Genomic DNA, 13,209 nt, shown 5'->3' with positions numbered 1-13,209 from the left:
AGGTTAATAGGTGATTTTGCTTAGACAAGGCGGGGGAAGCTCTTGAAAAGATAGCCCCAGGAGGCGTGTCCCGGGGATTTTGCATTCAGAAAGGAGGAAAAAGTCCAGAAATAAGTTGAGTCTAAGAGACCCTGTGGCTGAGCCAACTGAAAGGCCTATTTGAAATTCCCTGAAGTCCTACATGCAATTAGCAGCGTTCTTCCGGTGGGTGTGGGGAACCCTGTTCTAGGTAGCATTCACTTCCTCATTGCCCACAGCTGCTGTTCCAGCTGGTGAAAGGGAGCCATCCAGAAAGTATGAACTGGCTGAAAAGTGAGTCAGCCGCCTCTGCATCTGTTAGCGAAGGCGAAGAAAAATGATGCTTCATGCTCGCTCATGCTGAACACTGATTTCAGGTTTCTTCCTGGGGTGGGTTGCATAACTCCGGTTCAAGTGAATTTTCATGCTTGGTTTCCTGCCTCTCCCTTCAGCCTCTTTTGCCCTTCTTACATCCACCACCAGTGTCACTGCCAAGACTACGGGGGCTTCTATACTTTTCCCCAAGGGACCAGCAAGTCCTTCCAGCCTCAGGCTTCCCTCCCAGCAGGCCCCATGCAGTCTCCCTGCCCAGCTGCTGCTCCCTACTGGTGCTATCTCCCATTCCAAGATTTTGGTTTGCCAACTATCTTGTATTTGTTTAGACCACCAGAATACAAAGGGCAGATGTGTCCAAAGATAATCACATAACATGGTAAGAATCTAGTACGTTTTAGGACACATCATATAACAGTGAAATGGCAGTTATATTGCTGAACAGAAGCATGATAAGCATGAGCCTAAATAAAAATAAGTCAGCATGCCTTGGGGGCTTCCTTGGTGGCTCAGATGGTAAAGAATCTGCTTGCAATTCAGGAGACCCACGTTTAATTCCTGCATCAAGAAGATTCCTTGGAGAAGGGAATGGCAACCCACTCCAGTATTATTGCCTGGAGAATTCCATGGACAGAGGAGCCTGGTGGGCTACAGTCCATGGGGTTGTAAAGAGTCAGACATGGCTGAGCAACTAACACTTTAAAGCGTGCTTTGGCTTTCTAACATTCTCAAAATACTTGATATTCTGATAGGGAAGAATTGCCACACCTTGAGGAGCTATGAAGGACCACTGGTTGATATACATCTCTTCACTCCTCAGAACATTTTTTTTTTGGATACTGAAAAAATTCCTGAGGGTTTAAGTTCTTGGTCAGTGTGTCAAGAACTCTAGCCACTAAGTACTCCTATTTTAAAAATGAGCTAAACATTTTATTATAAATCTTTCAAATATGTTCCACACGTCTCTTTGCATTCTTCAGCAGCATCTATTAGATGCACCCACACCTTTGTTGATGACTTAGTCAAGTGCATACCAATTTGTGCTGTGAGAACTTTTCAGGTATATTCATAATAAAGCTGTAATTTTATAATATATATGACTTCACCCTAAAGTGCTTTTTAATATTTTTTGTAGACTCTTCATCACGTTAAATATATTTCCTCTCAGTTTTTTTTTTTTTAAATTTCTGATGTATTTTTTCAGCCCAAATAGTTCATCTGTGCTCTGTCCCTCCCTCTGGGGTGGGAGACTGTGCAGCCATGTCTGTTAGGGTTGAGATCAAAGAAAAAATACTTGTACGAAGGTGTATGAAAAAAGTCCTGTCCTGTAAGTTATTTGTAGGAGATGTTATGTATCAGCCTCACGATATCAACTTCAAGTTTTCAAAGATCTTTTACAACGTACACCACAGTTACCCTATATAGTTTTATGAGAATAGGACAGAGTATAACAGACATATACATTTAACCTCAAAACCAGCACTAATAGAAATATAATGTGTGCTACATATATAATTTAATTAAAGCATGGGCTACTAGAAAATTTTAAAATTAATTAAATAAATTAAATATTTTATTTAACTCTATCTATGCAAAAAAAAAATACTTGTACAAAGGTATGAAGAAAGCCCTGTCCTATAAGTTTGTAGGAGATGTTATATATCAGCCTCACGATATCAACTTCAAGTTTTCAAAGACCTTTTACAACGTACACCACAGTTACTGTATATAGTTTTATGAGAATAGAACAGAGTATAAAAGACATATGGCAACCCACTCCAGTATTCTTGCCTGGAAAATCTCATGGACTGAGGATCCTGCTAGGCTACAGTCCATGGGGTCGCAAAGAGTCGGACACGACTGACTGAGCAACTTCACTTCACTTCATGCAAAAGTATTATCATTTTAAAATGTAATCAATGTAAAAATCATTAATGATATATGTCACACTGTTTTCATATCACATCTTATAACTCTGATGTGTATTTATATGTAGAATACATCACAATTCACAATAACTGCAAACTAGTGCTCAAGCTGGATAATGCAGCTCTGGACAGCACTTGAAAAATTTTGGGTGGTTCACACAAGTCGAAGTATAAGGAAAATCTATTACTTGGCATAAAGGCTTTGTGAGATGAACATAGTTGTTGGAGGTATGCATATAGGGGCAGTACTTCCACTGGGTCCTGGTGTAATACCAGGGTACCAGACTGCTGAGGACCTGCTTCAGGGAAGTATGCAACCTTGCTGAGCACCCTGGATGTCTGTGACTCAGAGTCCTTGCTGGGACTGGTGGGAGGGACTGTTTATCTGTACACTCCCCATAGAGCAGGGCTCGGGATTGACACAGATGGCTTGCTTTCTCCACCCTGCTTGATATCACTCTCCAGCCAGGTGAATGATTGAAATCGTGCATCTAGCAACATAATAGTCATCTACTTTGGGTGCTTGCATCAGAATGATAATTGTGAGTATTGCATCGTCGTGAGCAGGCCAGAAGTGTCAGAGCTACACAGAGTGGGGACAGAGAGCCTGTCAGAAGGAAAGGGGATTGCCACCTGTCCTGGAAATAAGGCCCACAGCATGAGGCAGGATGAAAGAATTCTGGACTGAAGAGTAAGAAACCTGGATTCTAACTTGGCCTCTGCACATTAACTAGTTTTGTAACGGGGTGTAAGCCAGTTAATTCCTATGGGTCCCTGATTTTTATCTACAGGTGGGCCATGTCTCCACAAGTATTAACTTTCTTTGATCTCATCCAGACATTTCTTGGTCTCTGATAAACATTCCACATGATCTCATAAAAATTTGAGTTACAGGAAAGCATAGCTATCATGTACTCAGCGCTATGAACTGCAAGGGACCACATAACATTCATATCTCTTTTCACTAGGGTGTTGTTCAGTTGCTAAGTTGTATCCAACTCTTTGCAACCCCATGGACTGCTGCATGCCAGGCTTCTCTGTCCTTCACTATCTCCTGGAGTTTGCTCCAACTCATGTCCATTGAGTCGGTGATGCCATCCAACCATCTCATCCTCTGTCAATCCCTTCTCCTCCTGCTCTCAATCTTTCCTAGCATCAGGGTCTTTTCCAGTAAGTCAACTTTTCACATCAGGTGGCCAAAGTATTGGAGCTTCAGTGTGAGCATCAGTCCTTTCAATTAATATTTAGGGTTGATTTCCTTTAGGATTAACTGGTTGATCTCCTTGCAGTCCAAGGGACTCTCAAGAGTCTTCTCCAGCACCACAGTTTGAAAGCATCAGTTCTTCAGTGCTCAGCCTTCTTTATGGGCTAGCTGTCACATCCATACATAACTACCAGAAAAACCATAGCTTCGACTACACAGACCTTTGTCGGTAAAGTGATGATTCTGCTTTTTAACACACTATCTAGGTTTGTCATAGCTTTTCTTCCAAGGAGCAAGTGTCTTTTAATTGGCTGCAATCACTGTCTACAGTGATTTTGGGGCCCAAGAAAATAAAATCTGCCACTGTTTCCATTTTTTCCCTATCCATTTGCCATGAAGTGATAGGACCAGATGCCATGATCTTAGTTTTTTGAATGTTGAGTTTTAAGCTAGCTTTTTCACTCTCTTCTTTCACCTTCATCGAGAGGTTCTTTAGTTCCTCTTCACTTTCTCCCATTTGGCAGAAAAACTTATTTTTCACTAGAGTTTATTTCAAGTTATATTTTGCTTTTATTTTTAAACATGTGTTTTCCTTTTTTATAACTGGAATTTCTCTCAGACATTTTTTAATACTCTGCCTTTTCCAAAAATACTTAAAGTGGACTTATGTTTAAGTCATCTGACTTCTGGGCATATTTTCCTTAAGCACTATACAATCTAATATTTATGCAGTGGTTTCAATTTTCCCAGCAATGTACTAAGTGCTTTGCCTAGATTACTTTAATTCTTATAACAGTAACTATGAGAAAGAACTATTATCATATGCAACTATTTCATATAGAAACTAAGGCCTAATGTATGTGAGAGTTGAACTATAAAGAAAGCTGAGCGCAGAAGAATTGATGCTTTTGAACTGTGGTGTTGGAGAAGACTCTTGAGAGTCCCTTGGACTGCAAGGAGAACCAACCAGTCCATCCTAAAGGAGATCAGTCCTGGGTGTTCATTGGAAGGACTGATGCTGAAGCTGAAACTCCAATACTTTGGCCACCTGATGTGAAGAGCTGACTCATTTGAAAAGACCCTGATGCTGGGAAAGATTGAAGGCAGGAGGAGAAGGAGATAACAGAGGATGAGATGGTTGGATGGCATCACCGACACAATGGACATGGGTTTGGGTGGACTCCTGGAGTTGGTGATGGACAGGGAGGCCTGGCGTGCTGCGGTTCATGGGGTCACAAAGAGTTGGACATGACTGAGCGACTGAACTGAAATTGAAAGTAAAAGGCCTAATGTGGTGGAATGAATTGTGCAGTTCCTAGGTTTGTGAGCGAGAAGACAGACCTACAGAGCTCTTCAATGCCCATCAGTGGACAACTAGCCTGGGGGATTGGAGAAATGATTTATTTGCCCAGATTTTAATTTTTGGATATAATCCTGAATTTAGAATAGCACTTCAGACCTCCGACTCTAGTGACGCTATTTTTTTTTTTAATTTTCCCCCTAATATTGGAGCTTCTATTTTAAAACTTTTAGGATAAGAATTTTAGAAACAACATTGAAGGAGAGATAAAAATGTTCCCTAAGTTATACGTGCAATATAAAAAAATTGTTAAAAATAATTTTTTTAAGTTATATGATCATGATTAAAATGGCAGTAAGATAGAGTAACTATATTAAGTTTTTCTTTTGCATTAGCACTTGTGCTATTTTCCCTCCATGGGAATTCAAGTTTCAGGAATAGAGAAGATTATTTTCTCTAATTCATCCTTTTACCAAGATTCCAGTGAATATTCATGTAAACGAATGATATGTTTTCCACCTTCTGAGGTGTGGAAGGTCATAATCTTATTAATATTTTCATTGAAGTGAAGCAAGCATATAAAAACCTGCTAGAAAGTAAATGTATGGACAAGTCCTTTGGTCAGTATTGCAATGTGAAATTATGCACTGTCTGTAAATTGGGGGATTTTATTAATGCCTTTTATTTGGTTTTTTATTTTTAATTGAAGGATAGTTGCTTTACGATGTTGTATTGGTTTATGCCATACAAAAACATGGATCAGCCCTAAGTATACATACATCCCTTCATCTTGAGCTTCCCTCTCACTCTCCTGCATCCCAACCCTCTAGGTAGTCATAGTGCATTTTTTGCAACATGAAGTCCTAGTGTATAGTTGTTTTTAAAATAAAATTTAAAAATTTTAGAATATATAACACTTGCTCTGGTTTGACATGGTTTCATAATACCATTCGGCTTCCCAGGTGGCTCAGTGGTAAAGAATTCACCCGTCAAGGCAGGAGACGAGACGAGGATTCGACCCCTGGGTTGGGAAGATCCCATGGAAAAGGAAATGGCAACTCCACTCCAGTATTCTTGCCTGGGAAATTCTATGGACAGAGGAGCCTGGTAGGCTGCAGTCCATAGGGTTGCAAAGAGTTGGACATGACTTACCAGCTGAGCACACATAACACCTAAGGTGATTTGTAATGGCGTGTATGATTTCTGTAAGCTCTCTCAAAGGATATTGTTCTTTGAAGTTAATCATGGCAGTGAGAGTTGTGATGGAGAAGACTGACTCATGAGTGTCTTTTTTGGCATACTGCAAGCTCTCACAGCGCAGCAGTGAGCGTGGCATACAGTCCCTGTGTTCTGAACGATGGCCTGAGCTAGAAGATGCATGAGCCAGGGGCCTGCTTCCTCAGCAGCTCCGGGTCTGGTGGGCAGGAGAGACATCAGTGGCTTGTGGTCACAGACTACGTGCAGCTGTGTCTCGGTGCGTCTGTAGAGCATTTCTGAAAATAGCCCCTCCACCTGTTCCTTCCTACATTCCCATCTGGGACATCTGCCACTTTTATTGCTGAAAAGACCACAATAACATGCGTGGTATGTGCAGTTTGTTTTCTTAATTCTAAAACTATCTCTACCTTCAAAATCTCAAAAGGCAGAGGGAGGAAATAAGTTGAATTTTGGGGACACTGACATTTCCACTGAGTTAAGCGTTTTCTTCGAGTGAGGATAATGAGTAAGGGGTGGAATTTAAATTAAAATCCCTAATTACCAGTGAAAGAGTTAAGTGAGACATGTCTTCAAAGTACTTAAATGCTAAAGTGAAATTCACTAACATAGTACACAATCTGCAGGCTAAAAAATTGTTCTGATTTCCCACAGTTCAGTGAACTATGTGCTCAGTCGCCCAGTTATGTCCGATTCCTTGTGGCCCCATGGACTGTAAGCTGACCAGGCTCCTCTGTCCGTGGGATTTTTCCAGGCACGAACATTGGAGTGGGTTGCCATTTCCTACTCCAGGATATCTTCCCAGCCCAGGGATAGAACCCTGCATCTCTCGAGTCTCCTGCATTGGTTGGCAGATTCTTTACCACTAAATAGTTTGTAAATATCTGCAGGAGGATTTCTTCTATGTGTCATAGAATAACTTACTTGAAAGGTAGTGTGTATGCCATCTGTTCATTGATTTATCGTCACTCACTATCACACACCAAATGTGAAGCAGTGTTTTAGCAGAAAGCAAAACTCATTGGGGAACTTCAAATCTCAATTTTTATTTTGAGGGGAGGGAAAATAGGCAATTAAATGCATAGTATTTAAGTGACAATAGAAACAATACATCAGGATAAGGAATGGACACTAGCAGTGTGGGGGGTGGGGAGCTCTTTTACACAGAGACTGCCTAGTAGGCCTCTGCTGAGGTGGTGTAAATGCTTTTGTTCAGCTGGGAGTCTCCTCAACTAGCTCGGCCCCGTACTGAAAAGTCACCCTAAATTTCTTGAACCTTTGTTCATACAGCTCATGGACTTCTTTTCTGCCTTGATTCACTCTCTTCACTCATGTCATCAGACCTTGTTTCCACAAATCTTCTGTATTCACATAACATTCTTCATCTGATAATTTAGTCCTCTGTGATTCTGGATTTGGGACTTGTTGTCTAAACCACCTCTTTGCAATTCATGTGAATCAGTTGGGCTTATCATTACTCACATACCGCTATCTCCAACTTGACAACCAAGTTATATTTCAGATTTTTGCCTTTATGACTTTTGAACCAGTTCTTCTAAGTTAGAGCTTTGAAAAGAGAAGAAAAATTTTGACCTGAAGCTTTTCTCCCCTATGGCCAGTGATCCCTTTGTGTAGGTGCAGCCTTTTATGTATGGAATAATTGCACACTTTCCTCTGAAAAGACCCAGTTGACTTAAACCTGGCATCTCATTTTAGGGCAGGCCAGCAACAGACTTATGAGGAGAGAATGTTCTGGAAGATGTAGTGTGGACTTCTTGTAAAGTATTGCAAAGTGTTAGGCAGCAATGGTATGGGTAATAATATGGGTTTGATATTTTCATGTTTACATCTTGACCTTGAAAGGAGAATGAAAAATCCTATTTATGGTATACCATAATATTCTGACTTTTAAATTGCAAGCAGCTAGGAATATTAAAAAGAGATGAAAGATTTTTATCCTGGAAAAGGAAAACCAATTTAGTGTTTTATTCTTCATATTATAAGTCAGAGAATGTAGAAAGTAGATACATTCATAGATAGCCAATACCCAGTATGATAGATTTAAAAAACAATTTTAGAAAATGTAACTAAATAAGTACCATTCTTTTTTGTGTGTTGGAATGAAATTGTCCCATGATAGTGTAGAAATAACAAAGGAAACAAATACTTTTAAACATTGCTGTGATGGGGGAGAAATATAGCATTTCTATTTATAGCTCGTACAGAGTCCCACATAAAAATAGCTTCAACTAACAGATTTGCTCATATCTGGAATACATAGTTAGTGCTGCCCATGCCTTGAGGAATTCTAATAAGAACAAGCACAGCATTGGTAAACATTGACCGTTTGTCATCTTTTCTTTTATACGAGTTTTCTTATGTGGGGTTTGTTTGTGGAAAAGTCCTGGCTTCTCTGTTGGCTGTTTTATTATTTTCCAGGCTCTTCATCTCTGTTTTTAGAGAGAAGGATGAATTCACACCCCCTCAATCTAACCCCGTGAAGTAGATTTATGTTACTGACGGTTGTACTTTAGTCAGTGGAATTTTTGTTGGGCTAATAGAGTTAACATTTCATTCTTCTAAAGACTAATTTTGTGTGATTGACGTGATACAAAATATTAAGAATCTTGGAAGTTAATAGAAACCATTCTTTCTTATTTTCAGCGAAGTTTCCTGGGCTATGCCAGTTTTAAAGTCGGGGAGCTACTGAAGTCCAAGGAGCAAGTGCTGGCTCTGAGCCTGAGGTAGGTCTCAATGCTATTAAAGTTAACAGCCCATCATATTTATGGGATGCTGGTTGGGTTTGAGAAGTCGCAGTTCTTACAGTTGGTTAGATGTCAGCTCTCAAATGGCTTATGTTCTCCACTGCAGTAAGTTACTGGGAAACAGCAATTATTCAAGTTCACATTCAAGTTTGTGTTTCAGACAGTCAAAGGTTATCAGTTCTTGTAGGGGAAGAAAATGATATTATTAAGAAACTAGTGCTGGCTAGAGGGGACGGGGTGGTGGGGGGGGGGGTGAAAGAGGTGAAGAAGATTAAACAGTACAAACTACCAGTTATATATTATATAAGCCATAGGGGTGTAATATACAGCATGTGGATATAGTCAGTATTATAATAGCTTTGTATGGTGCTTAATCTATAAAAATATGAAATGACTATGTTGTACCTCTGAAGCCAATATAATATTGTAAGCAGCCCTTGTTCAGTATAAAATAAAAAATAAAGTGATGAAACTTTAAATGAAACTTCAAAAAATGATGAAACTTCAAAAAAATAAGGGGAGGAAACTCTTTGAAAGCAAGAAAGTAAATAGAAATGATGGGCATGTTATTAAATACTATTTCAAAATTATGTTTTAAATCAGGTGGGTTTCTTGGTTTGAAATATGTTTGTTAGAGGCAACTGGCAGATTTATGATAATAAAGGGTAAGCTGATTATTCTTTTTTGAGCTTATTTTGTTGCTGTATAATTAAATGTAAAACATAAGTTAAAGCAGATTCATATAGCAACACACAACAGGTTTAGAGATGATTTTGGGGATGATAACAATGGTGGCTTGGATGGTAAATGGTGACTCCGACGGTAGAAAGCCCAGGTGGCAATGCAGGAGACCTGGGTTCCATCCCCAGGTTGGGAAAATCCCATGGAGGAGGGCATGGCAACCCACTCCAGTATTCTTGCCTGGGGAATCCCTAAGAACAGTCCATGACTGGCGGGCTGCAGTCCATGGGGTTGCAGAGTCGGACACGACTGAGCGACTAAACACAACACAGATTTCAGAAGACGATACAACAATCTTTAGGAAGTTGCACAGTGTTTTAATACCGAGGAGAGTATTAAGTAATCATTTTTCTTAACTTCCTTATAAGTTAAAAGAAAATCATATGCTGTTTTCCAATTGTATAATAACTTTAAAATTATGTATGCTTGGAGAATACTACCTTACAATATTTATACAGTATATATAAAGATAAAAATTATATACAGCACTGTTTGTAAATCTTGGATGATTTGCATAAGAGAACAGGCAATGTGTCTTAAGTGTGTTTGCCCTCTGCCCAGCCCCTGAGGATTCATTATAACCAATTTATTTCAGTGTAGATGCCACGGCTTATGGTGGAATCTACTGCTGGCTGTCTGCTTTCTGATTTTTCCTGATCCTTATAGATTTGCATTTTGACTTAAGAGATGATTTAAAATAATTTAAAGTAATTCACAGTCTTATAGAAAAATAAGTTTTGATGGCTCCTACAAAGGTGGTTGTATTCTTTTTGGCTTCCTTTTGGCTGTTGTTTTTGTTGTATTTTATTGAGGAAGGCATTTAAAAATGTTTGTAGTTTTGTGATGTTATTCCTGATAGAATTTTGCTGTGGTTATTTTCCATAGGAAGTGTGTAAGTGCCAGCTAAAATGTCTATCTATCATTATCACTGATATTCTAGAAGATATCTATTATCCATCTAGCGTGGCAGTTAAATTTGACCTGAGTGCCCCAGATTCGTGATATGAGATGGCAGACATTGGGCTTGCTGAGAACCACTAGCAGGTTACACGTTTTCTGTGCGTGCTACATGACACTTTATTCCTCACCTTGCTGAACACTCCGTAGTATTGACTGTATCATAACTGCTGTTATTAGCAGCAGCCTACTGCACAATGTTTAGATACTGGCTTTGAGAAAGATATCAGGAGCCAAGAAATCTTTAGTGGAAGGAAAATACCTGAACACACACAATTAGAGGAAGAGTAGGAACAGGAAGATCTAGTTTAAGGTATTCCACTTACAGGTTGAAAAAAGTAACATTATTCTAGATTTACAGGAAATCAAGACACTTTTGATTTTAAACTCCTGATTCTTATTTATTTGATTTTGATTGTATAAAAGGAAACCAAATTTAGCAACAAAACATTGCATTTTCTAGAAAAAATAAATTTTGAAATGGCTAGGTTACTGTTTTGCCAAATTTGTGGATTTCTTTGCCTGTGAACAAGACAGATTATACACTTATTACAACCTGTTGATTTCTGGTGCTTTGTGTTTTTACATCTGTTGTCATTTATCTTCTTTCCACTGACTTGGCAGCCTCTGAAGGTACTGAGTCAGAAAAGTGTTAGATCAGGGATGCACGCATGCTTACGTGCTAAGTCGCTTCAGTCATGTCTCACTCTTTGTGACCCTGTGGACTGTAGCTGGCCAGTCTAGGGGATTCTTCAGGCAAGAGTACTGGAGTGGATTGCCATGCCTTCCTCTAGGGCATCTTCCTGATCCAGGGATCGGACCCGCATCTCTTGCATCTCCTGCAGTGGCAGGCAGGTTCTTTACCACCAGTCCCACTTGATCGAGGATAAGAAGTTTTGTGTTTTTTTGATTATTGGTTTTATTTTTACTATGCCTTTACACTAATATATCACTTTTATTCCTTCTATTCTCTAGTCATTGTTTTTAAAGCAATAGAATTCTCAGATTTCTGTTAAAAAACACTTCACAGAAATAAGGGCATACTTGTTGGCACCATACTTGGATGGCGAATACCTCTGAAATCTGTCTAGTTTTTTTGTGATCACTGTCCCTTTGGGTTGCTTCATTTCAGATAATTCAGATTTAAAGCTCCCAAAGTCGTTCCATGGAATTTAATAGTTTAATGTGGCCACTGCATCCTATATGCTGTGAACTGGGATTTTTGAGTTTGAGGTGAACTTTTTTCCCACAGAAATCTTAAAAAGGGCAAAAAGTGTGTGCCTTATTTTAGACTTAAATTTCATGAAATATGACAGTGCATTTCTGAAATTGTAGACTAAAACCTGTTTGCTTATATTGGGGAGAATGAGACATTATGTGTTTTATGCTCTGATGAGTATATTAGAGATGTTGTTTCATTGACCCTTATCAAATTAGCCTATGATGTTACTATTTTTGTCATTTTATATAGTAAGAAACTGAGGTATAGAAAAAGTTAAGTAATTTGCACAAAGTTACAATGCTGTTACATTGCAAAGCCAATGTGTGAAGCCACATATTTCTGTCTGCAAAGCCTGTGCTCTTTTTTTTTAAATGTTTTTTTCGAATTTTTCTTTCTTTCTTTTTTTTTGTTTTTTGATGTGGACCATTTGTTACAATATTGCTTCTGCTTTAATGTTTTGGTTTTTTGGCCTCCAGACAGATGGGATCCTAGCTCCCCACCTCAGACCAAACCCACTTCCCTTGCATTGGAAGGCGAAATCTTAACCACAAGATCGGCAGGGGAGTCCCAAACCTGTGCTTTTAGTGACCCACTTTTTGTCTCCTTTGACCGAACAGAAAACTGAGACCTAGTTAAAACATGTCACACATTACATGACTTAGTAATGGCAGGACAAAGCAAAGACACGGGGCAAGGACCACTTGTTCAAGATGTCTTCCACATTGATTTTCACCACTCATTTTATAGCAAATGAAGGCCTGATGAGTCCCAGTGGCCGTGGAGAGCTCAGGAATGTTAGCCATAATGGAGTGAGCAAGCATCAGCCTCCTGGGTTAAGGATAAGTGGAGACTGAGGGAAACCCGGGCCGTCTCTTCTCACCCCAGAACCATGACTCTATACCTGGTTTACTGCCCAAGCACTTAACAATTACTTGCTCTGCTAACCTAACCTGAGTCTCTTGGAATTGTAACAAACCAAAATTTAGAACAATGACTTAACAACAGAATGGAGAAGCAGATCTTTGTCTGGCAATGGTGCTAAAGGTCAGAGGAAAAATTACGTTGCTCATAAAGTAGTCAGACAATCACAAAGGCAGAAAAAGTAGGGAAGGGTAAAAATACTTTCCTAGGAAATCCTCCTCAGAACTGAGACAGATAAGAAGTATTGGCTTAGCCAAAAAGTTCATTTGGGTCCCCGTAAGTTGTCACCAAAAACCCAAATGAACTTTTTGGCCAACCCAATAATTTGACCTTGTCTGACCTTTGCTGCCCATCTCCATGCAGTGCGGATTTCATTCAGTTCTTGCTCATTGAGCAAGCATTTATCATGAATTTTTCATATGCTAACTATAGTGATAGGTTCTTAACAGATTTTTAAAAATAGCAGCAGAGTTCATGTTTTGCAGTTGATACTACTAATAAGAATGATGACAAAAAATCCCGTTATTCATTGAACATCTACTAGCATGCAAGGGATGTGTTGGGTGCTTCTCCTACACTTTTTAATGTAATTTCTGCAGTTTTAT

At 39.3% G+C, this 13,209-nt stretch overlaps 1 protein-coding gene across 3 annotated transcripts in view; it reads left to right on the top strand.

Annotated features, from left to right (window-relative positions):
* Positions 1 to 13,209, top strand: part of INPP4B (inositol polyphosphate-4-phosphatase type II B) — an 851,446-nt gene that overhangs the window by 556,712 nt on the left and 281,525 nt on the right. For 2 of the 3 annotated variants that reach the window (XM_061142404.1, XM_061142406.1), the window contains one exon: positions 8,663 to 8,742. In XM_061142404.1, coding sequence (XP_060998387.1) covers positions 8,663 to 8,742 — 80 coding nt within the window. Of the gene's footprint in view, positions 1 to 8,274; positions 8,331 to 8,662; positions 8,743 to 13,209 lie in introns of those variants that run through there. The other variant, XM_061142405.1, reaches the window with a different exon arrangement.

The sequence above is a fragment of the Dama dama genome, chromosome 5 (assembly GCF_033118175.1).
Source record: "Dama dama isolate Ldn47 chromosome 5, ASM3311817v1, whole genome shotgun sequence".
Lineage (NCBI taxonomy): Eukaryota > Metazoa > Chordata > Mammalia > Artiodactyla > Cervidae > Dama > Dama dama.
The sequence above is the reverse complement of the archived record's forward strand: the minus strand, read 5'-3'. Positions and strand labels throughout refer to the sequence as shown.